Source organism: Paramisgurnus dabryanus, chromosome 8 (assembly GCF_030506205.2).
Source record: "Paramisgurnus dabryanus chromosome 8, PD_genome_1.1, whole genome shotgun sequence".
Classification (NCBI taxonomy): Eukaryota; Metazoa; Chordata; class Actinopteri; order Cypriniformes; family Cobitidae; genus Paramisgurnus; species Paramisgurnus dabryanus.
The window spans coordinates 27,223,388-27,248,311 of NC_133344.1; the positions used below are offsets into that span (position 1 = coordinate 27,223,388).

A 24,924-nucleotide genomic window follows, 5' to 3' on the forward strand; every position below is an offset into this window, starting at 1 on the left:
CGCCAAAATGCGGACGTTCCACTCAATTGGCCAGCAGCGAGGGCGAGACATCTAGCCTTTATACATATCTATGGTTAGAACCAATGGGGAATAACACCACTTCTGTAGCCCAAATGCGCACGCAGGTTTTTGATCACGTGAGCTGTAAAAGGGTCTATTTTATCAGGCTCTTATGTTTAGGTTCAGTAATTTCACTTTAATGCCAATAAAAACGTTATAAGCCAGCAATAGTCTTGTTTGCACAAATCTTTTGCTGCAAAACCCTTTAAAAGTACATACAAAAATATCCATACAAAAAAAATCACTGTTCGCTGTCTTTTCTGATTAAAATAAAAAAGGTACAAATTTTCAGTCAAATCCTAGTATTTTTGGTAAACCTTTTTTAACAAAGTAAAAAAAAACGCGTACGTTTCACTTTGGTGAAAAATCGCTGTGACATTTAACGAATTCTGCCAACAAACTAGTATTTCTTAACAGACTGAGGCTGGGATTAAGTAGATTTAAAGTGAAAGTATTTGAAAAACGTAAAATATGTGCCTTCAGTCAATATCCTCATTTTTTTGACAAAGGTGTCATTTAGGTGGTTTTGCATTGGAGTTCCTCATTTTTCTGTTAATAAAAATAAAACGGAAATTTTAATACCTATTCTTTAATTTTTACATATTGGCACCACATTATCGTTTTTTTTTTATATTCAAAACTCAAAAGTATTAAAAATGTTTTATTTTCAGGGACGTGAAGTGTGGGTCCAACTGAAGATCAGCCTCTTTAGAAACCAAACACTTGGATGCCATAAACAAGAGCAGAGGCAGTTGTTCAATAATACAGTATGGCTACAAGGCCCAGGACACCCATGTCCTAAAAATGAAACCATCTTTTACTTTCCAATAAATTATGAGAAGCCCTATGATCCCTGTAACTGAGAGCCTTAAAACCTTCACAAGCTGAAGGGACTTAAGACTTTCATAATGTGCTTTTTGTACTCGTCTGATTAACCTCAAGATAATCATTTTTATTTTAATAAACCACTTACATCATTTCTAAAGACTTCAGCCCTGGGCAGATTTCTTCCTCACTGAGCCAGCGAAAAACATCTTTAATATATAAATCAAAGGGGCTTTAGGGTTTTAAAGACCTTTAATTCAATCAGAATACACACCATGAGATTAAAGGTGTTGCAATGTGGAAAAAATTTTAATGGCACAAAGTTTACGTCCTCTCCTAGAGATCCAGCTCCTCAGCAGAGCAGTTAAAAGAAAGTGGAATTTCTTGACAACTTGCCAAATTTTGGCAGGCGGTAAAAGGTGATGAACAGCGGCGAGTTATTAAATGTCATGCAAGCACTCAGGATGAATGGGTTGAGAAACTTACAGTTCACATTTTATTTCACATGGAGGCAGTTTGCCAAAGGTTTTATACACCACAGAAACAAAAAAGACTATTCACTAAAAATTGCATCCACTAATAAAAAAAGGCCAGCTACATCACAACGATGGTAAACAGAAAAAAAACATCTGCTTTCGACTCGAGTATAAAAACGTGATTTTATGTGTGGTTCTTTACGCTTCCAATTTCCCAAGGAAGCGGAGATTGAGAATCTTCAGTTGCTCATCCAGCTCCATTCGAACAATGCCATCTTCTCCATCGATACTGAGCAGCACCCCTGTGGCCTCCCGGTCTTCTCCTAAAATCACCTTCACCTGAAGAGCACATTTATTCATTTAGCAGATGTTTATTACATAAAAGACCAATCAGCTCAAAGCACACACACACACGTTGGTGTATGTGGTTTACGGGGACATCTCCATAGACGCAATGCATTTTATACTGTTCAAACTGTTATATTCTATTCCCCTTATCTACCCCAATCCCTAACCCCAATGTCACAAAAACCTGTTGCCAGTCTTTAATCTATGAAAAACTACCATTTAGTATGTTTTTTTAGCTTTTCCGTTTATGGGGACACTCTCTGTGTCCCCGTAAACCACGTTTATAGCATAATTAACATGTCATTATACACTATTCATGTCCCCGTAAACCACATAAACCAACCCACACACACACACACACACACACACACACACACATACACACACACACACACACACACACACACACACACAATAATGCATGGTCTCTTATGCAGCTGCTTATTGTGCAACCACTAATACTGTGCTTCCTGTAAAATTGGGCAACAGCCAATCTCATACAATTGCAGCAATACAATAACTTCACTGATTTTGGCATGATGTTCGGTTGTTAAGATGTGCAACAACCAATAAGGTTTGGTGTTTATGATTAAGCCTCTGTATACACCAGATGTTCAATGATTTGATGTAAAAGTGTATAAACATGTAGCTTAAATGCGTGAAATGAATAAACAGTGCCAGATAAACAGTTGTTCAAATTGTGTTTCTTACTTAAGCAGATTACATTTTGATAAATGGAAACTAAAAATTTTAATCCCTGATGTTTCATGACTTTGATAAAAAAAAGAAAAACATTCCCTGACTTTTAATGTCTGGAACATGCTATTCCAGGAAGGCATTCACCCGTGGGAACCCTGATAACTTTAACATACCAGCAGATAACAGCATTACCTTGTTGTTTTTGGTTGGAGTAACGGGTTCCAGATGCTCGCTTGAAATGCTAACCACCTTGTCTGTGTTTTGAAGAAAAACGGAGCACATCCCTCCCTGTGTTCAAGAAACAAAACGATTTCAATCGATGAACAGGAATACAGAAAACAACACAAATTTCTAAAGTGCTTAGCAAACACAAAATCCAGCCCCGGGCATCTGTGCAAGCAGACACATGAGAGGCTGGATTTGATACTGAGCAAATGTTTATTTAACTGTTCTATATGCAAATTCATACAGAAGGTATGAGAAGACACATCAGATCTCGACTCACGGTAACACTGCGGATGACACCGGTCTGATTGATGACGCCGCCATCCAGGAAGGTGTCTTTCACACGCACCATGATGTCCGTGGTGACCCAGTCATTGGAGGCCTGATCAATGTTAGATCCAGGGGTGTGAGGATTGTAGCCTCCTGGAGATGGAGCTCCAGGAGTCATTGGACTGTAACCAACTGGGCTGGGGCTTGGACTGGCCTAAAAAAATAAAATCAAATGCGGTATTAAAACCCACTGGATTACTTTAATAATGGATGTGCTTTTTGGAGCTTTGGCATTTTGGTTTCTTATAAGGTTTGTGCTGCCCAGCTGATGTCGGACCAACGAAATCTGTACCTGGTAGGCCATAGGTGATGGGGTGGGGTGGTAACTGGCGGGAGAGTGCGTATTTTGGTATCCCACGGGGCTTGGGGCTACTTGATGGTAACTCTGTGGGCTGGGACTGGGCTGGTAAGATCCCTGCGGAGATGGTGCTGCGTATGGGGAATACTGGTCGGTGTTGTACCTGAGGTGCAAACACGTACTTAGATTAGATACGACGTTGTAAGATTCTCAAAAATCCTGATCAACGTAATAAAAAAAAGATCACACACATGGCAGGTGTCCCGGGAGTCTGAGGGTTGTATTGGGGGTTGACCTGTGGGGAGGGCACTTCTGGATAACCAGGAGTCTGCGGGTTGGGCGTTCCACCATAACCCTGAGGTGACGGCGAGGGCTCATCGTCATAATTAAACTCGAAATCATCTTCACCCCTGAAAATAAAAGAGAAAAAGGTTGAAGTACATCATATCGCTTAATTATTCTTATATCTTCATATTACTTCATCATCTTACCGTGATGGTGTGTTTGCATTGCTGGGGTCCCATGCACCGCTTTGACCTGGAGTCCTGCTTCCATCATGCAAAGGAGTCTGGGAGCCATAATGAGGTGTACGGCTTCCTGTAAAGGTTGAGAAAGAAAAGCTGATTGACAGACAGACAGAAGTTTTCAGACTCAGTGTCGGTTTGGACTGGATCTTTCTTTGCCATCTTTTCACCACCAAGAACCGAGTGCTAGTTTAGAGCTTATGCTTTTGCTGGTTAGTAATAGTTGGTTCGACTGGCAAGCCTTCTTAGGGCCACCACAGGGCAAAGTCTTATGCCACTGTATACATCTCATGTTTCCAAGCAATGTTAGCGCCAAACACACCATTCAACAATGTCGGATGTGGCTTTACGATTAATGGTCATGACTTTGCAGACCTACAATGGCATCCAAATGCAGTGTGACGTAATTTATTATATATATATATATATATATATATATATATATATATATATACATACACATATATACACATATACACACACATATATATACACACACACACACACACACACATATATATACACACACACACATATATATACACACACACACACACATATATATATATATATATATATATACACACACACACACACACACACACACGGAGATTGCAATCGAGAATAACGGTAAGTACATAACTAGGGATCGACCGATATGGATTTTTCAGTGCCGATGCCGATTTTTGCCGAAGCAAGTGAAGGTAAGGGGGTGCTGACCCAGTGGTGGTTTTAAAGGCCAGGTGCAGAGCCTTAAATTTGATGCGAGCTGCCATAGGAAGCCAGTTGACAAAAAGAGGATCCCCTTCCAGGAAACCGCCCCATAGAGATGAGAAATAAAAACCAGCTTTGTCCAGCTACAGTATGATCAGCTGTTAGGCCGAGCTTTCGATGTTGTCATGGAACGGTTGGTTGTTTTTAGTCACATGACCTGCAATCGCTTGCGGCTTTCAGCACTCTGTCTGTAATAATGCCGGGGAAAAAAAATCGGCAAACACGGCAGCCACATATCGCCTGATGCCGATACACATAAAGCTCGCAAATATCGGCCCGATATATCGGCCAGCCGATATATTGGTCTATCACTATACATATCATATTTTATAATTTACACAGTACAACGTTAGCCTTAGCAAGTAGCTACACTAACATTGTGTCACACAAACCCCGCCCAAAGCCTCAGCTTTACCCACTTCCCGCCACTTTACCCATTTTCAGATATCCGCGAGTGATGCACAGTAAAGGGCGGCCAAGATGGCGACGTCAGGCAGCGCCTAGCCTACTATTGGCTTCAAAAACGATCTTTAGAAACCTATGGGTGACGTCACGGACACTACGTCCATCTTTTTTAACAGTCTATTGTTTAGACCAGCAATGTTTTTGTGCTAAGGAAGAACCACTTTTCCTGGTTCAGAGTTTGTGCTTTGGGTGTCTATAAAGAAAGAACTGATTTGATGAGGCTTTGATTAGGTTTTGGCTCTGAACCAGCACTCACACTACCTTGGTAAAAAAAGGTCACTCGCTGTATTTTTCAGCACCCAAAAAAAAAAAAAAACAGCGAAAAGGAAATAATCATCACAAAGCACACATTGTTTTGCTCAATATGTTTATACAAGATAACACATAAAACCAGTGACACTGTAGAGTCAATGATAATGGCAGACACATTGTAATTGAAATAAATAAGAATAGTAACACTGCAGTTTCCTGAAAACCCAACTTGCCATATACAAGAAGAAGTGTAGATTTTAAGGTTTTGTTGTTGGGTTGTGCAAAAACAAAATCCTCTGCAAATTACAGAGATAATTCTGCATTTCTTACCATCATGGAGGGGCGTCTGGCTACCATACATTGGAGTACGTGAGCCAGTTCCATACATAGGTGTCTGAGAGCCATACATTGGGGTACGTCCGTGTGTAGAAGTCATTCCTCCCTGTCGCTTGGCACCTCTGGTTTACAGCAAAAAGACAGATTTAGAAAATTAAGTCTTTATTCAAGAGAAAATTCCTAGATTTAGAAATGATGATTAGCTACAGTAAGAAACTTCTTGTACCCTTAATCTCGTGACAATCTGCCATTATAATATTCCAACAATCTAGTAATGCCAAATGTTTTACAACAAGTTCCTAACACTCCCACTAATGGACTGTAATGGCATGCCACACCAGTATGATCATGTTCATCAACTACACATTTACATAGCCAGTGCCAGAACAGCTTTAGGCTGAAGGCTATGACACATTTGCATAAAGTGTACAAAGTAACATCTTTTGGGGGAATCTAAAACAGAAATGTGTTAAAGAAAAAGTCTCTAAACTTTTAACAATTTACCAAAAAAACAAAAATAAGGGCAGAGCTGAACTTTGTAAATGATAGACATTAAAATAGGCAGATTCTGTGTAGGGCCACTAAAAACATACACAGTCGAGAGACGCTGACGGTCCACTGAGATGGTCTGGCATGTCGAATGGAGCTCTACCCTAGCTGTCGATTCGGTGGCATCTTTCACCACTCCAATGTAGCCTGTAAAGAAGAAGCATAACAGATTAGCTGAAGAAAAACCACAACCATGTGATTCATAGAAAACTTATGGGAATCCAGAAATAAACAAATGAATGTACATTCCTAAGATTATAATCAGAAAATTCTCAACTGCATCAGTAGATGTCTAGGATAAATTAGTACACAAAAACACTTACCTTTGTAAGGTCCCTGAGATATCCGGACAGTCTGACCAATCAAATCATTGTCTCGTCGTCCACGTCCCCGCCCCATGCCTCCACCTCCACCCCTTTGCTGCTGACCTGGAGAAGATACCCGATAACAATCAGTTAACAACTATGAAAGAGGAAGCGGCTCGTGTCTGATCACGGCTGATAAAAATCACATACACATACCAGACAGAGACTGCAAAAAAAGACATTGGTTCAGTGAAAATCACTCACCACCACCACCACCTCCTCCTCCTCCTCCGCCTGGGTGCATTGGACTGCTAATCCGTGGGCTCATAGGAGCAAACCCACCAACTGTGAAATTGGTCACATCCCTGGGCTGTAAGAAAAAGGAGATCACTACAAGATGAAGAAGTTGGGAAAATAAGCCGTCGACAGATGCAAACGCAGGCTAGACCTACCTTCGAGCCCCCTGCAAGAACAAGATGGCGCGTCTTACATACAAACATGCCTCCGTTCTCAACAAGCTTCTTGCAGTGAAGAAAAGCGAAACCACGGAAGAGATGACGGATTTCACCTTCACGGCCCTGACAAACAAAGAACACGTTAAATGTTGAGTGTGCAGATTAACAATGGATTAAGTTGCCCCAGATTTGGTTGTTTACCGAGTGTGGTCCATCAATGACTTTGACAATATCCTTCACGTGGATGTTGTTTTGCTCCGAGTCGAGAGCTACGGCGAAACGGTTGTCCTTTCGTCTGTTTACGGCCTGGTGGCGGACTGTTAAAACCTTCCCATGCATGTTCAGAACCTAAAAATGAGTCATTAGAGCAGTGCTATTTGTGGCTACAATACACAACGTGGCAGAAGTTTGTGAAAAGTTCGAACAAACTGCACTGTAACTTACTGCTTTTATAGAGACTTTACCTGGAAGGTCTCTCTCTCTAGTCTGACAATGACACCGACGGTTTGGGGGTCTAACTGCACCAGCTCTCCCCACTCATGCTGCCCACCTGCATCCACACCTGAGGCGGTCTCGGAGCACAGCTGCAGATCCCTGGACAAAACTTTCAACTGGAACAAAGAAAGACACATGAGGAGTTTTCACTTCAAATGTGCTTAATCTAAAAATTCCGGTTTGTGGGCAAACTCCTCTAAGTGCACAGAAGAAGAATTGAATGAATTTTTACCCGAGTTTACAGAATAAATTAGAACAATGAGCTCTTTTTTGAGCCTTTCATCTTTATTAAGAAAGGACAGTGTAGAGTGACTGGAGAAGTGGAGATTTTTGCATGCACTTAAGAGGGTTTTGCAGTAGGGCTGCACGATTAATCGAAAAAGAATCACGATCTCGATTCATACATATAGGCGATCTTCATTTTAAATGACGGCGATTCACTTGCATTTACAGTATTTCCCTGTATTCAGTTTCTGCGTTCAAGTGTTCACGTATTTACATTACAACAACCCAAGAATATCAGTCAAACTTGCTAACACACACTCATACAGGGTAAAACCAAACCCTATTCATTCACCAATCAGACCCGATCGTTTCTCTCCTCTCTCTCATCTCATTTGCGGTGTTCCGCTGTCACTCGCGTGACGTATAACAAGGCGGCAGACCTAAACACAGTTGTTTACTTGGTGGATCTGGAGCGGCAATTTTCACAAAAAAGAGAGGATAAACGAGTGTCACTGTGGAAAATCCTGGTGGCGACGGAGAAAGTGAAGATGCAACAACATTGGTTTCGAAAAAAGGCAAGGAAATTATTTACCTCAGGCTCCGGACGTTTCTAAATCGGAAGGCTGCAACCTCAGGAGGTCGCATGCAGGCTGTATACGTCATCAAGCCTGGTTCATTTGAGTCAACGGAGCATTACATTCGCAAGTCATTAACATACTTCAACAATTTATTATTAACTAAAAATATTAGTCATCTTTATAACGTTAATTGTTAATATTCTGAAATTAGACAGTCTTTATGATGCGCAGTTTAGAAATGCGACCTCCAGAGAGGCTGCAGCCTTCACATTGAGAAACGGCCTCTTTGCGTTCCCCATTAGAAAGGGTTTTTCGCACGAGGGGAACATTGTTACATGTCTGCGTTTCTCTCTGATGCCTCAAAATGTTGATCTTTTAGTCTTTTAAAGGTTTAACGTTAGTGTTTTTAAAGTTTTAAGGTTGGCCAGTTTGATAGTACAAAAAGCACAGGTGCAATTTAACAGCTAACAAATTTTAAATTATTCTAAATTTTAAGGGGTCTAAAATAAGAAAAAGAGACTTTTAAGAAACGTTATTATAACTGAAAGTCCTGTAGCACATTTTTTAGTTAAGTGCATAATAAATGTTTTTGTTAAAATAAAGAGAATCGGGTGAGAGAATCGGGATCTCAATTCCCATGGAAAAAATCGGGATTCACATTTTAGCTTGAATCGTGCAGCCCTATTTTGCAGTTAAATACAGTAATGAAAATACTAAGTGACATTTGTGAAATAAAGGCATATCAATTAATGACTAATAACTTTTTCATTGCCATTTAAGTAAAGGGACATTTTCCAGCTCCCCTAGAGTTAAACATTTAATTTTTACCGTTTTGGAATCCATTCAGCCGATCTCCGGGTCTGGCGCTACCACTTTTAGCATAGCTTAGCATAATTCATTGAATCTGATTAGACCATTAGCATCACACTCAAAATTGACCAAAGAGTTTCGATATTTTTCCTATTTAAAACTTGACTTTTCTGTAGTTACATCATGTACTAAGACCGACGGAAAATTAAAAGTTGCGATTTTCTAGGCAGATATGACGAGAAACTAAACTCTCAAACTGGCGTAATAATCAAGGACTTTGCTGCCGTAACATGGCTGCCGCAGGCGTAGTAATATAAGGCAGTGCCCAAAAATAGTCCCCTTGGCTATTTTCAATAGCTAGGGACTATTTTCTTCTGCTGCGTAATATCATTGCACCTCCTGCAGCCATGTTACGGCAGCAAAGTACTTGATTATTACACCAGTATCAGAGTATAGTTCATCACATCTTTTAATTTTCCGTCAGTCTTAGTACACGATGTAACTACAGAAGAGTCAAGTTTTAAATAGGAAAAATATCAAAACTCTTTGGTTATTTTTGAGCGTAATGCTAATGGTCTAATCAGATTCAATGGATTGTGCTAAGCTATGCTAAAAGTGGTACCGCCAGACCCGGAGATTCCAAAACGGTAAAAATCAAATGTTTAACTCTAAGGGAGCTGGAAAATTTGCATATTTTAAAAAATGTGGAATGTTCTTTAAGTAAAATAACTGAACATAAACATAAAAGCATGATTAAAAAAACGTATTTACAAGAGAACATGCCAGACGCACTTATTTTGCAACTCTTCATAAACATAATTAAGACATAAAACACTCATGGCAACTGTTTAGTCTAACCATAGCACAGGATTTGTCACAGTAAAACTTACTTCATGCATGGTGAGGTCAGAAAACAGAATAACAAAGTTCTCCTCCACACGAACTATCAGACCCGTGTCGCCTTCAAAACGTCCCGCAATTACTTTCACATGGTCGCCCATTCGAAAGTATTTCCTCAGTTCATGAGCTGGAAATTCAAGTGGATCCTAATCAAAAACACATAACAAAGACATCAAATGAGATATCATGCAGGGCTGTGAGGGAACATTGATCTTTGCCAGCATTATGCTTCTCCGAAACACCCACGTTAATAATAAAAACCAAACTACATAAAAGGGTTGTGCAGAAATCGTCATGGTTATGATTTATATCTCAACACATAAAGCAATTTGGCCAGGATGTTTTACTTCACGTCATAACCTTACCTTAAGGTCCTCATGCTTGGGCATGATGGTAATCTTGTTCCCATCCACGCTCAGGATTTTGCCCTGAAGGTTGATCAATTCTCCTTCACACACCTCCACATTATCACCTGCCTGGAGATTGTGCTCACGCTCTTTGCCTGTGCCAAACACACAAAACTGATCAAATCTGCAATCCAAAAACATGTTTTTATTATCCATTAAAGTATTTATACTATGAGAATCTGCTTGTGGTACCTGTGGTCTCTGTGACTACTTCAAGGTCAATACCCTCTGGCTGATCCTCAAACTTTTCCAGCTCTGAAAGAGTGGGTTTGACACCATCTGTGATCTACAGGTGAATATAATGGGTAGGTTAGGAATTTAATAGAAAACAAAAAGTAACTAAATAGTGCAAGATGGCACTTACCACGGCTGACATGGCAAAGCTTTTGAACAGGAACCCCTTGCGGCTATAACGGTTGCCTTCGAATATCATGAAATCACCATCGTGGCTGACCTCACCACCGAGAGACCTGTAAAGCACAGCAGAAACATCAACACGTCTCGTTGGACGTACGCCATAGGTAAATGATTTTACGCCTCAAGATGACCATTACCTGATCTTTTCAGCATCGAAAAGCCTCTGAGCTGGTCTTTTAAACTTCTTTCTCTTTGCAAACCAGTCTTTCTATTAAACCAATTATATAACAGAAGTTTTATATTTGCTTATATATTATGATAATTACACAATATTCTAAAATGTTTGATGTGTTTTCCAATTTGAAAAGATAAAAATTAAATGCATCATACCATGCTCATCCTTGCTTTGATGCGGTCCAGATCGATACGAGGAATCATTTTTAGCGAAATCGTATTCTGGCTCGGTTCAACGTAGTCCACCTGCCAAGCGCAAACAAACAAAATAACACACGCCAAGCAGTGCTCCTTCACTGAAACAAAGTTATACAAACGCAAAGTAACAATCCTTCAGGAATCCCCACCTGGGCAATGTCATCTTTATAAAGGCCTCTCTTCAGACGAACCCAAGACTTGGGTTTAAGATTTGTCACTTCCTTAACCACTTTCAAGACATCTGTCATTTCTTTAATAGGCACCATCTGCTGGTTCCAGAAACCCATACGCAAGTTGCCGACTCCTTCAATAGCGGCCTTGACATGAGTTTGTTTGTATGCCTCCACATAGATATAACCCTTGACATGCTCTGGTGCAACCACAGATTTGATTTGAAGGGGCTGTGCAGAGAAATAAGGGACAATGGTATACATGCATACCTATAAGTATTCTTTAATCATCATGACAAATATACTGACTTGAACAAATTGTATCCAAAATAACACAATGAAAAACCTACAGTGTCTGTGCATTGATACGCAATGAATTTCCGCATGAGGGCGATGGCGGTTGCTCTCTCCTCCCCGATCTACAGAAAAAAAGAAAAAAGATTAAACCCTGCACATACAGGCACAACATCAAACTATCGATTAAGCCCGGAGTATAGTCAGTTTTTACGTGTACTTGCGCGGTTGAACGCAGAGCTTTGCAAAGTACAGTTTATTTGACTCGTATGTGTACACAGTCAGATGCTCGATGCATGTGCATTGTAACAAAAGGCAATGCATCTCCTGGGCTAAATACTGCATGCACGACCTATGAGTACAATGTTAGCGTGATTTTAAAAATCTGGCGGTTCGCGTAGAGTACGCGCGCATTACTTTGATGATGAAAATTGCATCCTGCACAATGCCTGCAAAAAAACGGACCATACTTCGGCCTTTAGTGTTAGAAATGATCAGTACTAACCTTACACTTAACAGTCCACAAATTGGGATCCCTAAAAAAGTGAAATTTATTAACACAAGCGTAATGGTCTTTGGATACATACTGAATTCAAAAATATTGTTACAGTCTCTGATCAACAAATGCACAATGTACATACTTGACTCCAGGTAGCAGTTGCTGCTGGGTGATGTCATCTGAAAGATCCTCTGAGCCGCCATAAAAACTGGTGTAAACAACACAAGAAACACTTTCACAAAGCACTGTATTTGAACTTCATGTGCATTTGAAGTACACTGCGCTGTGTTTACTGTTAATAAACATTCTTTTAATACCAACATGTGAAAGTGTCAGTCACCCGTTCAAAAACATGCTTTACATTGTTTTGCAGAATGTGCATGCAAGCTTTGTTGACTTACTGCTCTCCTCCTGAAGATTTGGCATATTTTCTCATATAATACTCCCCTAGAGCTTCTTCTCGGGAGTCCCTGAAAAATCACAATGAAAAACTGGTATTTTTAACACGATCTGCTTTCATTTTTAAATACTAACTTAAGCAAATGAAAGTTGTCACACCTCCAGAGGTTCTGTAACCTACGAGAACCCGAGTGATCTTCATCCAAAACTACATGGTCAATGTTGGACACTAGCAGACAGAACAATACAATTAAATCGCAATGATCAACAAATAGTAACAGTATAGCTTGATTTTTACATGCACCTAAAGGCCTTGTGTCCACCAAACATTTTAATGCATCTGAAAACGCCTGGCGCCACAGCGATGGTATCGTTTCTTTAGCTGAGCACTTTGCAGTGTGATATTTTCGATTGGGGGGTGGTGACAATGCGATGTTTTGTTTTTTCCGCGATGTAAACTGCAATATGAAAAATACAGCATGACTTTACCAGATTAACATGAGGAGCTCTGTTTGAGAGGATTTAACTTCTGTTCTGCCTTGCATTTCTTGTATAGCTCACAGATTTTTACAGAGAATTTTGTGATTTCGTTTGAAATCGTTCTTGTATAGTGTACCGGTTGGGTTGGTTGGTATGGTATGGTATTTGTCCCAACCCTGCTCCACTATGACTTGATGGCTAAGTGAAAAGCTACACTGACAAGCCCAGCGTTTTCCGAAATTTGATTCGTTTGACTCGGTAAACAACGATTTGGTGGACGCACGGCCTAATAATAAGTTATTAATCCGACTAGGTTGTGCAAAATTTAAAGGGATAGTTCATCCAAAAGTTTTAATCCTCATGTAATACTTTGTTCACTAGAACCCAAATGTAGACTTTAAAAAAAGCGTTGCCTCCCTTTCAGTGCACATTCTCTATATCTGTGCCCGGTTGAATGAAACTCCTTAAGTGAGGGTTTCCCTGAGGGAGAAAAAATCCCTGAGGTAAGGGATTTATTTAAGAGCGTTGCAACAAAGGTCTTTCTTTCTTTCTTTCTTTTTTAACACCATACCAGCTTCAAAGGCTATATTCATGGCGAGAATAAAGTATAATTAAATCAAAGGATGATTCAACAAAGGTCTTAACTGTCACCCTTACCTAAGTGTTGCTTATACTAAGTATTTTAGGGTAGTCTCTGCCAAAACACGGCAGCAGAAGTGGTTGCTATAGTTACAAAATCTCAAATCTCAGTTCATTTTCTTAAATAACCATAAAATCAGCCATCGCTTGTGACGTTGAGGGATCTGTTATAGTCCCTTAATATTTAAACGGAAATTGGACTTAAGGACTTTGTAGCAACGCATAGCAGAACTTAAGGTAATACTTTAAGTTTTAAGAGTAAATACTTATTGACATTGCCTTAAAGGAATATACCATTTTCTTAAAAGAAAAATCCAGATAATTTACTCACCACCATGTCATCCAAAATATTGATGTCTTTCTTTGTTCAGTCGAGAAGAAATTATTTATAAAATTGCTTTTTGAGGAAAACATTCCAGTATTTTTCTCATTTTAATGGACTTTTATAGAGCCCAACATTTAATACTTAACTCAACACTTAACAGTTTTTTTCAACAGAGTTTGAAAGGTCTATAAACGATCCCAAACGAGGCATAAGGGTCTTATCTAGCAAAACGATTGTCATTTTTGACAAGAAAAAAAAAAAATGTACTTTTAAACCACAACTTTTCGTCTAAAGTCCAGTCCAGCGCGACCTAACGTAAACGCGTAGTGACGTAGGGAGGTCACGTGTTACATATATAAAACGCACATTTGCGGACCATTTTAAACAATAAATTGCCACAAAGACATTAATTAGTATCAGTTGACATACAACAACGTAGGAACGGTCCTCTTTCAAAACGCTTGTAAACACTGGGGCGGAGTTTCGCATTCGTCCTCTGTGACCTCTTGACGTCATGACGTATTGCGTGGGGTCACGCTGGCGCATCATGACCGGATCTACATGACGAGAAGTTGTGGTTTAAATGTGTATATTTGTTATTTTTATTGTCAAAAATGACAATCGTTTTGCTAGATAAGACCCTTATGCCTCGTTTGGGATGGTTTAGAGTCCTTTGAAACACCGTTAAAAAAACGTTAAGTGTTGAGTTAAGTATTAAATGTTGGGCTCTATTAAAGTCCATTAAAATGAGAAAAATCCTGCAATCCTGCAAATTTTCCTCAAAAAACATAATTTCTTCTCGACTGAATCAAGAAAGACATCAACATTTTGGATGACATGGTGGTGAGTAAATTATCTGGATTTTTCTTTTAAGAAAATGGACTAATCCTTTAAGGTTCACTTAAGGGTTTTTCTTGCAACCCATTTTTTATTAAGGGTCCCCTTAACCTTATATTTAAGGGATTTCTTCGCTTAAGGACTTTCATGCAACCGGGCACTGTTGTTTAGGCAGTTATAAATGGTTTAAGCAGCAACAACATACATTAATGGCTTTTGTGGACCTAACTTTATCTTCCAGAAGACTTCCACATAAAAATCAATAACGACAGACTTTAGAACAGTTAAGTAAATGCGGCTACGCACATGCGTCCGATAAATCATCTATATGATGTTTACTTTTCAATGATGTGTTACAACTAAAACAAAAGCGATAGCTACAAAAAAAAGGAGATAAGTAAATGTCTTCTGGACAATTAAAATATGTAACCCATAGCAAATGGAGTTATTTATTTAACACTTTTGGGTCATTTTGAAACTTGAAGGGTTTTCTGGTTACTATGATGGTGACCAAAGCGGTTTTAGTGTTGCAATGCAAATACCGCAACACAGTGCAGGGCTCAACGCATATAATTTTTTATACTAGCCCAGTCGTGCCTGTGTTTCAGGTTTTTACTTGCCCTTCCAAAATTTTCACCAGCCCCACCAAAAAAAAAAAAAAAAAAAAAGATTTCAGGGTCATATACTTAAAACAGTGTTATTAATATGCTATGTTGAATATCCTCATTCAAACGTCTCGCAATTTAATTCAGTGGACCATATGAAGGGTTAACGGCAACCCTTTTAGACCACATACACGCTATGCCCTCTGCTTTTCTCAGGTTTTGTTTACGGTAGTTGCTTGTTCGAATGAAAAAGGCTCCCAACTTGTCTGCTTTACCTGGAAACTGACGGCAAATTGTGGAAGTGACAGTGACAAGCGTGTCAAGTATGCAACGCATACTCGAAATGTGACCTCGGCACCCATCCCAGTGTGAACACACGCACTGCAAGTCAAGAGCACACACTCAGCAGTGGGCAGCTATCCCAGCACTTGCTACTGTCTCAACCAACCGGCTGTGAGCATCGACCCGGCAACTCTCGGATTACAAGCCTGACGCTCTAACCGCTAGGCTACAACTGCCCCCACTAGGTTAACAAACTCTCATATCGGCCCATGCCGAATCTGAATTTAGATTTAAAAAACAAACCACGAAAGACATTCAGGGTTCAAATGATATGAGGGTATAAAAATTATTTTAAAATTTTAACTTTTGGGTGAACTATCCTTTTATAAAAAATATCTGGAAGAAGAAAAACTACAGTCTCGCAGAGTTTGGCAGAAAAACTATGAGGCTAATATGTTTACGAGACTGAATTTCACTACAATTATAAAATGACTTGACGGTGTCAGCCAAAACAAGTCGTCGTCTTCTTGTCTCAATTCTTGATGTTGCTTCCAGTGTAAACAGCCTCAAGTCAATGCAGGGTGTAAACACTTTCTCTTGAAAATTCTCATTAAAATCAAAACAACACTAGTCACGCCTCCCCTATGCTTGCACGTTAATAAGTGTAGCAAAACATTACATTTACAAAGACTTTTGACGTAAAAAAACAATCCAATCACACCAGAATGTTAAAGCACATACCTTCAGCTTCTTCTGCTCAGTGTTGAGAGAGGAACATCATTTAATAATGTCACATGCACACAGCAATTGCAGGTCGAGGGCACAGACAGGACCAAAAATTAAAGAAAAGTTATAAAGTGAACAAAAAAATAATAGAACAGGTTAAATTATCACATATTGACTTTTAACATGTGACATATTTCATATTTTAAAGATGAAAACTAGACGATGCTGATGTAATGTCATTGTTAGCTGATGCAATACAAGCAGACTTAAATACAATTAAAAATACGTGTTTTTTTTTTTTTAAGGAGCACTTTCAGGCAAATAATCATATTTGGTTCCCTTTAATCACAAGATCAGCCCCTTATATGCATTGTGTATACTTTATATATTAATACATTATTTTAGCCTTTATTAATTTTAACCTCATAGAAAAAAATAAAGAAAAATAAAACCATAGAAATATATTTGCCATCCATGCTCCTTGTTCACATTTAGCAAATTAAACATTAGCCAAACAGGTTTAAACAACACAAATGTTAGAGGGGTGCAGTTTATGGGCATGAAGTACCAAATGTGAAACAATGATCTGAAGATTGATCAGTTCAATTAAACAGAAAAAGCAGAGAAATCTGGAGTTGATTTACCGTTAACTGAAGGAGGCATGCACAAGAAATAAAGAATCCATGAGCGCAGGGAATACATTCATACTTGCATCAGTTTATTAAGCATTTCATTTACAGTTTGTTGCTGCTACTAAATGCCTCCATTTAAAAATAATATAATGCATTTCAATACATCCTGGCGACACAATACTGCACAGGTTTCAACTTACTAACACTCATTTCTAATCTCAAATCTTAAATTTTGTCTATATAGGGTCATCATTCTTAATAATGCATTTCATTTTTATTTAAATGAATGTTGAGTAATCAGAAGGGAATTTCAACCCCAGTGTGTGCAACACTGCTAAAATCTGTTACTTTATAAACAAACATCTAACACGTATCACAGAGTAAATGTTATAATTACACTAAAACATGCAAAAATTATTGCTCACAATAAACTTCTTGCAATTACTCACCTTTTTCTAAGATATCTTCAGCCCCATCCTCCCAGGGATCTTCATCTTCATACTCATCATCAACATCTAGTCAAAAAAAATTATTTTGCAATTATATTAAGTTTGCAAAACTGTCCGACACATTTAAATATTGTAAGTAATTAATCTAACCGGCTTCATCCAAGATAAAACCGCCATGTCGAGGTTTCTTCCTGGGCCGATCGTCATCCTCTTCCTCTTCTTCATCATATTCCTCTTCATCCAAATCTTCTCCTTCCTCTTCTGCTGCCTTGTCGCTGCCAGTTAAACTCCTTTGTTCTTCCTCATCCTTGAAATGAATGAAACCGTTATCATCTTCAACAGCTATTATCATTATAAAACAAATCTTCCAATAAAGGCAGAATTCATGGAAATCTATTCTTTAACGTTTTGTTTGAAGTACTTGGTACATAAACTAAACATCCATGAGCAAAACACTATATTACACACAGTTTTTATTTTTAAGTGTAAAATGATTTTTAATTACTTTTATTAGCATAGTGAGTGACAAGTGCTGTGAGGGACAAATTATGTGGCTCAGTTTCTCACCTCGTTTTCCTCCACTTCTTCAGCCTCACTGCTCCTCTCACTCTGATTATCAGAGAAATCACTGTCTTCACTGTCAGACATCTTTATGCGGTCTCTTCCTCTGTTAACCAAACAGGAACAACCTTAGATAAACCCCAAAACACACATAAATCCTTATAAATGATGCTGAGCAATAATAAACATATGGAAGCTTTGCTAATGGACATCGCGCTTCATGTTATTGTCCTGCAACAATTTACATAGTTAACGTTACAAAAAAGCAGCATAACTGACACACAACAACTGTCATGAGTTAATAATTTTTTAACATACAGCAACATAATTCAACAGCATCACTTTAACACAACAACGCTGTCTAGGTTCACTGGGTTTAGAAACCAAGCTATGCTATCTGCTGCTTAGCATTGAGCTTTGAATAAACAGACCGTGCTAGCTCGTTGCCTGCCTAGTTATAAGACGAATTAGGGGTTTGGGACTGCAGATAAACGTAACTGATTCAATCGGTTTGCTCTTGATGTCTTGTATTTTAAATGTTTACAGACATGCGTTCTTGCTAATGTTGCTAAATCCACCGGTTAAGACAAATTAGCATCTGAGCTAACGCACGCAGTATCTCTAAACAAAAGCTCTGCTTGCATCATTACATTCATGTTTTAAATACCAAAAAAGATACTGACAGCTAAACACATCGGTATAATCTTCGTACAAAATTGTACCTTTCTTACCCAAAATCTTACCTTCATTCAAAGACCGATGGCTAATGCTTCTTAAACTTCCGTGAGCACTAGGCAGAAATATAACTGTGCAGCGCCATCTAGTGCGCTGGAGGACCGTACTGTCACATAGGAATGCGTCTGAAGCGGGAGTAAAGTGAAAGTAAGGTAAAAGCTCAGACTTATCAACATAAAATATTTAAACCATCTTTTGGTTACGCCTAAAAGTTGGCTGTCAGGAACACAAACACTTTTTTTGTATAAAAAATGCTTAATAAAATAAGAATGATCCTTTCTAATTGCAAATAACAATAGGTAACAATATCCTTTTGGAGAGAAAAAGGCAAAGCATTCAACCCTACAGAACCCTGTTTTTAAGCCAAGGCAACCTTGTAAAAGTTAATGGCATCATGAAAAAAGAAGACTAAATTAAGATTCTGAAGAAAAACATCGGACAGTATGCAGTAAAACCTGACCTGAGCACGCAGTAGACTTTCCAACAAGATAACGATCAAAAGCACACAGCAAAAGTGGTCAAGAAATGGTTATCAGAGAACAATATCAACGTTTTGGAATGGCCAGGCCAGGGTCCAGACCTGAATTCAATTAAAAATTTGATTTGTGGAGAGAACTAAAGACCAAAGTGATGGTAAGATAGCCTTCCAAGCCTTAGGACCTGGAGATCTCTGCCAAAAAGAAAATACCTGTGGAAAGTGCCACCGAAAAAAAGGCTTCGCTATTAATTTTGACATGTGACATTTTGTCCCCCCCCCAAAAAATATTATTTTTCATTAATATCTCTAACACAATGTCTTACAGTCTTTGCCCACTTTCTTGTTATTTCCATACAGAATATGCCTACTTGTCAAATAAGAATTTACCGTAAGTAAAATTGTGGCCTGTGTATTAATCATTTTGAGGATAACTGTATATCAGTGCCATTGCTTTGTCTCAAGATGCACATCAGTATTGTTTTTTTTTGTAAGATATGTTTGTAAAAAACGACTAAAATGTCCTAATATATGCCTAATCCTGATAAATCTAAAAACACTGTCTAATATCTCTAACACAATGTCTTACAGTCTTTGCCCACTTTCTTGTTATTTCCATACAGAATATGCCTACTTGTCAAATAAGAATTTACCGTAAGTAAAATTGTGGCCTGTGTATTAATCATTTTGAGGATAACTGTATATCAGTGCCATTGCTTTGTCTCAAGATGCACATCAGTATTGTTTTTTTTTGTAAGATATGTTTGTAAAAAACGACTAAAATGTCCTAATATATGCCTAATCCTGATAAATCTAAAAACACTGTCTGGGAAACCCTTAATTGATTAAATAGAAAATATATTAACATAAGAAAATTGCACTGAGCAAACTATTCTTTTTGTCTAAAAGGCCTTTAAATGCCTTACTGATGAAGTGCAAATGCATTACATTAGTTGTAGGAAAACATGTTTTGGAAGAACAGCAACATTTCTCAAGAAATGGTGAAATACGTGAGGGCTGCCAAATTGATTTCGCTTCACAGAGAGCTTTTTCAGTCCAATAGACATGAATCCAGTGTATTTTGGTCTGCATGCCCTTAGATACTGTTTGTTAAGAAATATTAAAGTGCAAAACTTCATTAAAGTAATTCATTAAATAAAGGAAAATACAAACTCACTGACAAAACCTTCCATTTATTGAGATACTTCAGGACCATGTCAATAACATCTGGTTTTGGATGACTTAATGTAGTAACGTCACATGCTTGCATAATGGTAAGTCTATCATTCCTAGCATGTTACACAATGGAGTGTAAGAAAAGTGAAACTGTATGTTGTAGGTTTAAGAGAGGACAATCATATTAAATAAAATGCAAATGTGCAGCAAAAAATCAACATATATATTTTCCTGGTCATGGATTTTGAGGTAGTTTGTTTTAAAGCAGACCACTTGAAAAATGCTATTATTATTTTTTATTTTTGCAAAAATACTTTTTTACTTTTATAAGAAAATATATCTTTACATTTTTAAACAATGACCAGTTATCAAAGTGTGCAATCTAGCTTAGTGCATGGTGTTTCTTTCAGTTTGCTAAAGACTCTCTTCACAGGTTTTTCAGAGTTTGACAGAAGCTTCCAAAAATAATGTTCAGCTCATCCTGTCACAGTGTTCAGCATTCATCCTTTGTAAAATACTTTGTAGGGTTTCCACAAACGTCACTGCCCTTTTTTCGTGGTAAACCTCACATTTTGGACATGACTGCCTTTTGTCGTGCAACTTCAAAGCATCATGTAAAAGAACAAACACATTTTATTATTACACAAATGCACTAACAATAACATTGAATAATGAGACTACTGGATCATGTCATCTGCCATGATTTGTAAAATATCTCACCTGTTTAGTCAGATTTTGAAGTGTCAATGGTAAACGCTTCATCCTTGGATACTGTTTATTAGGCTTTAATGTATCAGAGATTTCAAACAATAAAACCTTCATCTCCAATATAATGCAATGAAATGTGGTATTTGAGCAGTTCTGCTAACAGAGATGACACAATGAATTATGTGCATATATTCATGTACGTCATATAATATAAATGAATGACACCAAATTGTATATGGTCATTACTTTGCAAACTGTTGCATTTTGGCTCTCCTGAATTTGTCAAATGGTTGATGTATTCAGGGTGACATTATGTTGACCCTGGGAAAACATTTTAATCAACCAATCAGATAATTTTACAAAATAAGTTTACAGTTTGTTTAAAGTTTAAGCATACAACCAGGATTAGCTGCCTTTAGACCATTGTTTTTCACTTATTATTTCCCTAATTTTAGGATTGAGTTATGGTTAGGGTTATGATTTGGGGTGGGTTTAGGTATAATTTGGAAAAACGTAGTCCTTCTAATTGCAAAAAAGGACATCTCTCACTTGGCAAAATCAGGTTGAGCGTTTGATTTCAAATTTCTACATTGTAAGTATTCATTTTGGAAATATGGTTAAATTATAGTTAGGCTAATCAAATATTTTAATCAAATTTAAGGACACATACAGTAAGATGTCCCTGGATCTTTCACAAAATATTAGATGGCAACTCCCCCATCACATTTGATTGCAGTGGTTCTCAAACTTTCCAGAGTGGGACCCATAGACCGTAAAAAATGAGTGGGACTCATTTTCAGCCCTGGACTTAGTTTATGCGTGACACTATATATATATATATATATATATATATATATATATATATATATATATATATATCCTAAACAATTATGATTTTTTGCTATAATCGTGCAGCCCTACCATAAGGTATTTTGATATTATTCAATGAATTTATTCAAAAACTACTGAAAGGGAACGAATGTGTTTGTGTTTTCCCCTATATTTCTATTTTTTAAAAAGTGGTGGGTCTTGAGATTAGAGGTAAAAAAAATTTGGAAACCCCTGATATACAATATATACAAGGAAGATGTATTAATTATGCAGGGGAAACAGATGGGAAAGTGTACTTATCTTAATTGTATTACTTAAATCGCCATAACGTAAGGTAGCCTAGCATACTTTCGTTTTAAAATTTTTAATGTTTTGTTTTACTTGAGAAAACATCATATTCATATGAAACTTAGTTGCAATCAACCGAGATGATTTGCATTAAATACCTTTTTGTTACTCTTGCAAGACGATAGCGGCGATACACAGACGACACATTGGGACCGGTAGCAAAGGCGACGGCCCGTTGAAAAGCAGAAAAAATTTTTATGGACCCTAATATACACCTACCGGACGATGTTGTTTTTTTTTTTTTTTTTACATTTTTCCGATAAGTGGACGGGACTTAGTTAACTTGGCATAAAGCGGTGGGATCATCCTACAAATTACGCAAGTGGGGCTGCTGTGAGTAGGCAGCCCAGGGACATAACCTTCAACCCGGTGGCATGACAACACCGTCCCTCGAGTCCAACAAAACAGACCGGCCCATTTCGAATTCTTCCTGTGCTCCTATTAGCCAAACCGGGACACCCCAAAGAAGGTCCGCCCACTCATTTGAGAGCCACTGATTTACTGTAGTCTACGTAACCTACTATTACTATTCGATCTAAATCTATAGAATATATCAGATATAGCCTATTTCAAACCATTAAATGACAGATTGAAAGATTCAAAGCATAGCCAAATAAAAAACGATCGTTACTGTAATACGTCAGAATGATGGTACCCTGACAAGGATAACGTAAAATCACGTACCTCATAATCTGCTAGAGTCGGAGTGTATAGCATGCAATCATTAGCTTCCTGTTATATAAAAAACACATCTACTGTAAGAATCGGGAACATTACAATCAAGTCTATTCAGAAACACTTTCATATGACTACATGGAAGATTAAGGCAATGCAGACTGGCATATACAAATAAAATAAAACAACTATTACAAAAAAAAATCGCTGGTAGATACCATTTGGCGCAGCTTCTCAGCAATAGAATTCACCAATTTCACACTCTCAAAGCTGCATCCACACTTGATCTGTCTCGTCAATACGATGGCCACACACAAAAACAACAATGTGAAATGATTGGAGTAGTGGAGAAAATCTGTCTTCATGCGAAACATGCTCCAGCTCTCTCACACCACGAGTTTCGCCATGAGGTCTGTTAAGAAGAGATGTGGTCCATATTTTTCTCTTTTCAGAGATCTTGTATTTATTTGTACGCACATGCTGAAGCACGTTTCTTAAGACAATCACATTTTCCCCTGATTTAAAAAACAAGGAAAAATTTAATTAGCCAACGTTAAAAAAACATAATAAACAGATTTATAATTTTATGATATTTTATAACAGTATTGATTAATATTCTCGTGTGAGCTTAACCCAGAAATAGACTATACTATATTTCACTGTCAACAAACTATAGGTTGTTCATTTAAATAAATAAAAAAACACTGACAGGTAGTCCGATACATTAACACAGTCACATACCTTATGCACTTAGTAGTAATATTGCAGTCCTGACTTACCGCGACTATCAGCTTCCAAAAATGTCGCAACACGTCACTATAACCTTTGAAATCCATATCAAATTACTAAAGAATAATCATCGTCCATAGTGTTGATTTGCAGTGTAGTTGACTTCAAGGCATAAGCAAAAGCAAAAGCAGATAAATGTTTGGGTCCACTTTCTGTTAAAATGACGTGAACAGCTATCCAAGTCATGTCCATGAAGCGTACTGTCAGTATTGCATGGGAGTATACGGTGTAATCCAGAAACTTTATATAGAGCCTCGTCATTGGGCTGGACTGCTGTCTTCGCGCTTCATTATCTGCACGGCAAAAATGAAAGTACAACATGTTTATCTAAAAAAGACAGTGTTAATGATTAAATAATAAAAAAAAGTTGATGGTTAACATTAAGTCAAGTCAAACTTTATTTTAAAGTACATTTCAAAACGACACACTCTAAAATGGCTAGGTTATTTATGACCCATAATGGGAAAATAATTGACCACATGCTGGATTGTTTTAACTCAACTGCTGGGTTATTATACCCCATGGTCGCATAACAACATCCCACATTTGGTAATTTTTAACCCAGCATGGGACCATTTCAACCCAACATGTGTACTGTCCAATATTACCCATTATGGGTAAGTGCAGATGTTCAAACAAAGAGCTTTACAAAAAAAAAAAGAGGGAACTCAAATAAAAGAATATTTAAACAGAAGACATTGAAAATACTAAACACGTGTATAAACTTGTGAGGAATTTAATGCATGCTTTTATCTGTTCATCTTTTTTCAGAGCCGGTTCGTATTTCGGGGGATTTCTTGTTGGTTTCAGCTTTAGGACTATTTCCTTACTTCTCTTAAATAACTTTGGCTGTAATCATTCGCCAGGCCCCGCCCATTTCCTTCTAAATTAGCACATGTGTAAAATAGAGAAAATAATTAAATAGCCTAGGAATATATAGTAACATTGCAAATTTTATTGTCCTTATAAATAAACACACACCTTGATATTTGACCTTTGGAGGTGCTCAAAGTATTAAAAGGGCACATTCCTCTCTGACATGCACGCACACAATTGAAACAAATAATTAAACAAAACAGAAAATAAAGACAATTTTAAGTCTAATATTTTTCTTTATTTTCCTTGCAAAAATAGTTAGACACAAAAATATACATCAAAAAAAAG

The 24,924-nt window shown here is 37.8% G+C and overlaps 3 protein-coding genes across 5 annotated transcripts in view; 1 reads left to right on the forward strand and 2 right to left on the reverse strand.

Moving 5' to 3' along the window:
* Positions 1-1,045, forward strand: part of rnaset2l (ribonuclease T2, like) — a 6,555-nt gene extending 5,510 nt beyond the window's left edge. Inside the window, exon 10 of the mRNA XM_065281309.2 lies at positions 732-1,045. Within this exon, the coding sequence (XP_065137381.1) occupies positions 732-923 (192 nt within the window). The 3' untranslated portion in view covers positions 924-1,045. The remainder of the gene's footprint in view (positions 1-731) is intronic.
* Positions 1,046-1,118: 73 nt separating this feature from the next.
* Positions 1,119-18,889, reverse strand: supt5h (SPT5 homolog, DSIF elongation factor subunit). Of its 3 annotated transcripts, none has more exons than XM_065281308.2 (30): positions 18,767-18,889; positions 18,030-18,129; positions 17,613-17,769; positions 17,463-17,528; positions 16,397-16,408; positions 12,647-12,716; positions 12,490-12,558; positions 12,231-12,296; positions 12,095-12,125; positions 11,646-11,714; positions 11,275-11,526; positions 11,084-11,173; positions 10,891-10,961; positions 10,701-10,806; positions 10,529-10,622; positions 10,295-10,431; positions 9,920-10,075; positions 7,386-7,532; positions 7,123-7,269; positions 6,919-7,044; positions 6,737-6,836; positions 6,485-6,589; positions 6,206-6,308; positions 5,607-5,734; positions 3,753-3,858; positions 3,513-3,671; positions 3,256-3,424; positions 2,914-3,117; positions 2,601-2,696; positions 1,119-1,700 (listed from the first exon to the last, which is right to left on the reverse strand). In XM_065281308.2, the coding sequence occupies exons 2-30, from the start codon at positions 18,108-18,110 to the stop codon at positions 1,560-1,562; spliced, it is 3,258 nt and encodes a 1,085-aa protein (XP_065137380.1). In that variant the 5' UTR covers positions 18,111-18,129; positions 18,767-18,889; the 3' UTR covers positions 1,119-1,559. The 3 variants fall into 3 exon arrangements, with proteins under 3 accessions (XP_065137380.1, XP_065137379.1, XP_073671715.1); XM_065281307.2 differs by having other exon boundaries at positions 18,030-18,151; positions 18,767-18,871; XM_073815614.1 differs by having other exon boundaries at positions 18,030-18,151; positions 18,755-18,772.
* Positions 18,890-20,690: 1,801 nt separating this feature from the next.
* il15l (interleukin 15, like) lies at positions 20,691-23,481 on the reverse strand. Its single transcript, XM_065281311.2, is given in 4 exon segments — positions 20,691-21,009; positions 21,130-21,273; positions 22,981-23,028; positions 23,190-23,481. Coding segments are annotated over 4 exon segments (582 nt in total). The 5' UTR covers positions 23,451-23,481; the 3' UTR covers positions 20,691-20,880.
* Between the last annotated feature and the right edge of the window lie 1,443 nt (positions 23,482-24,924).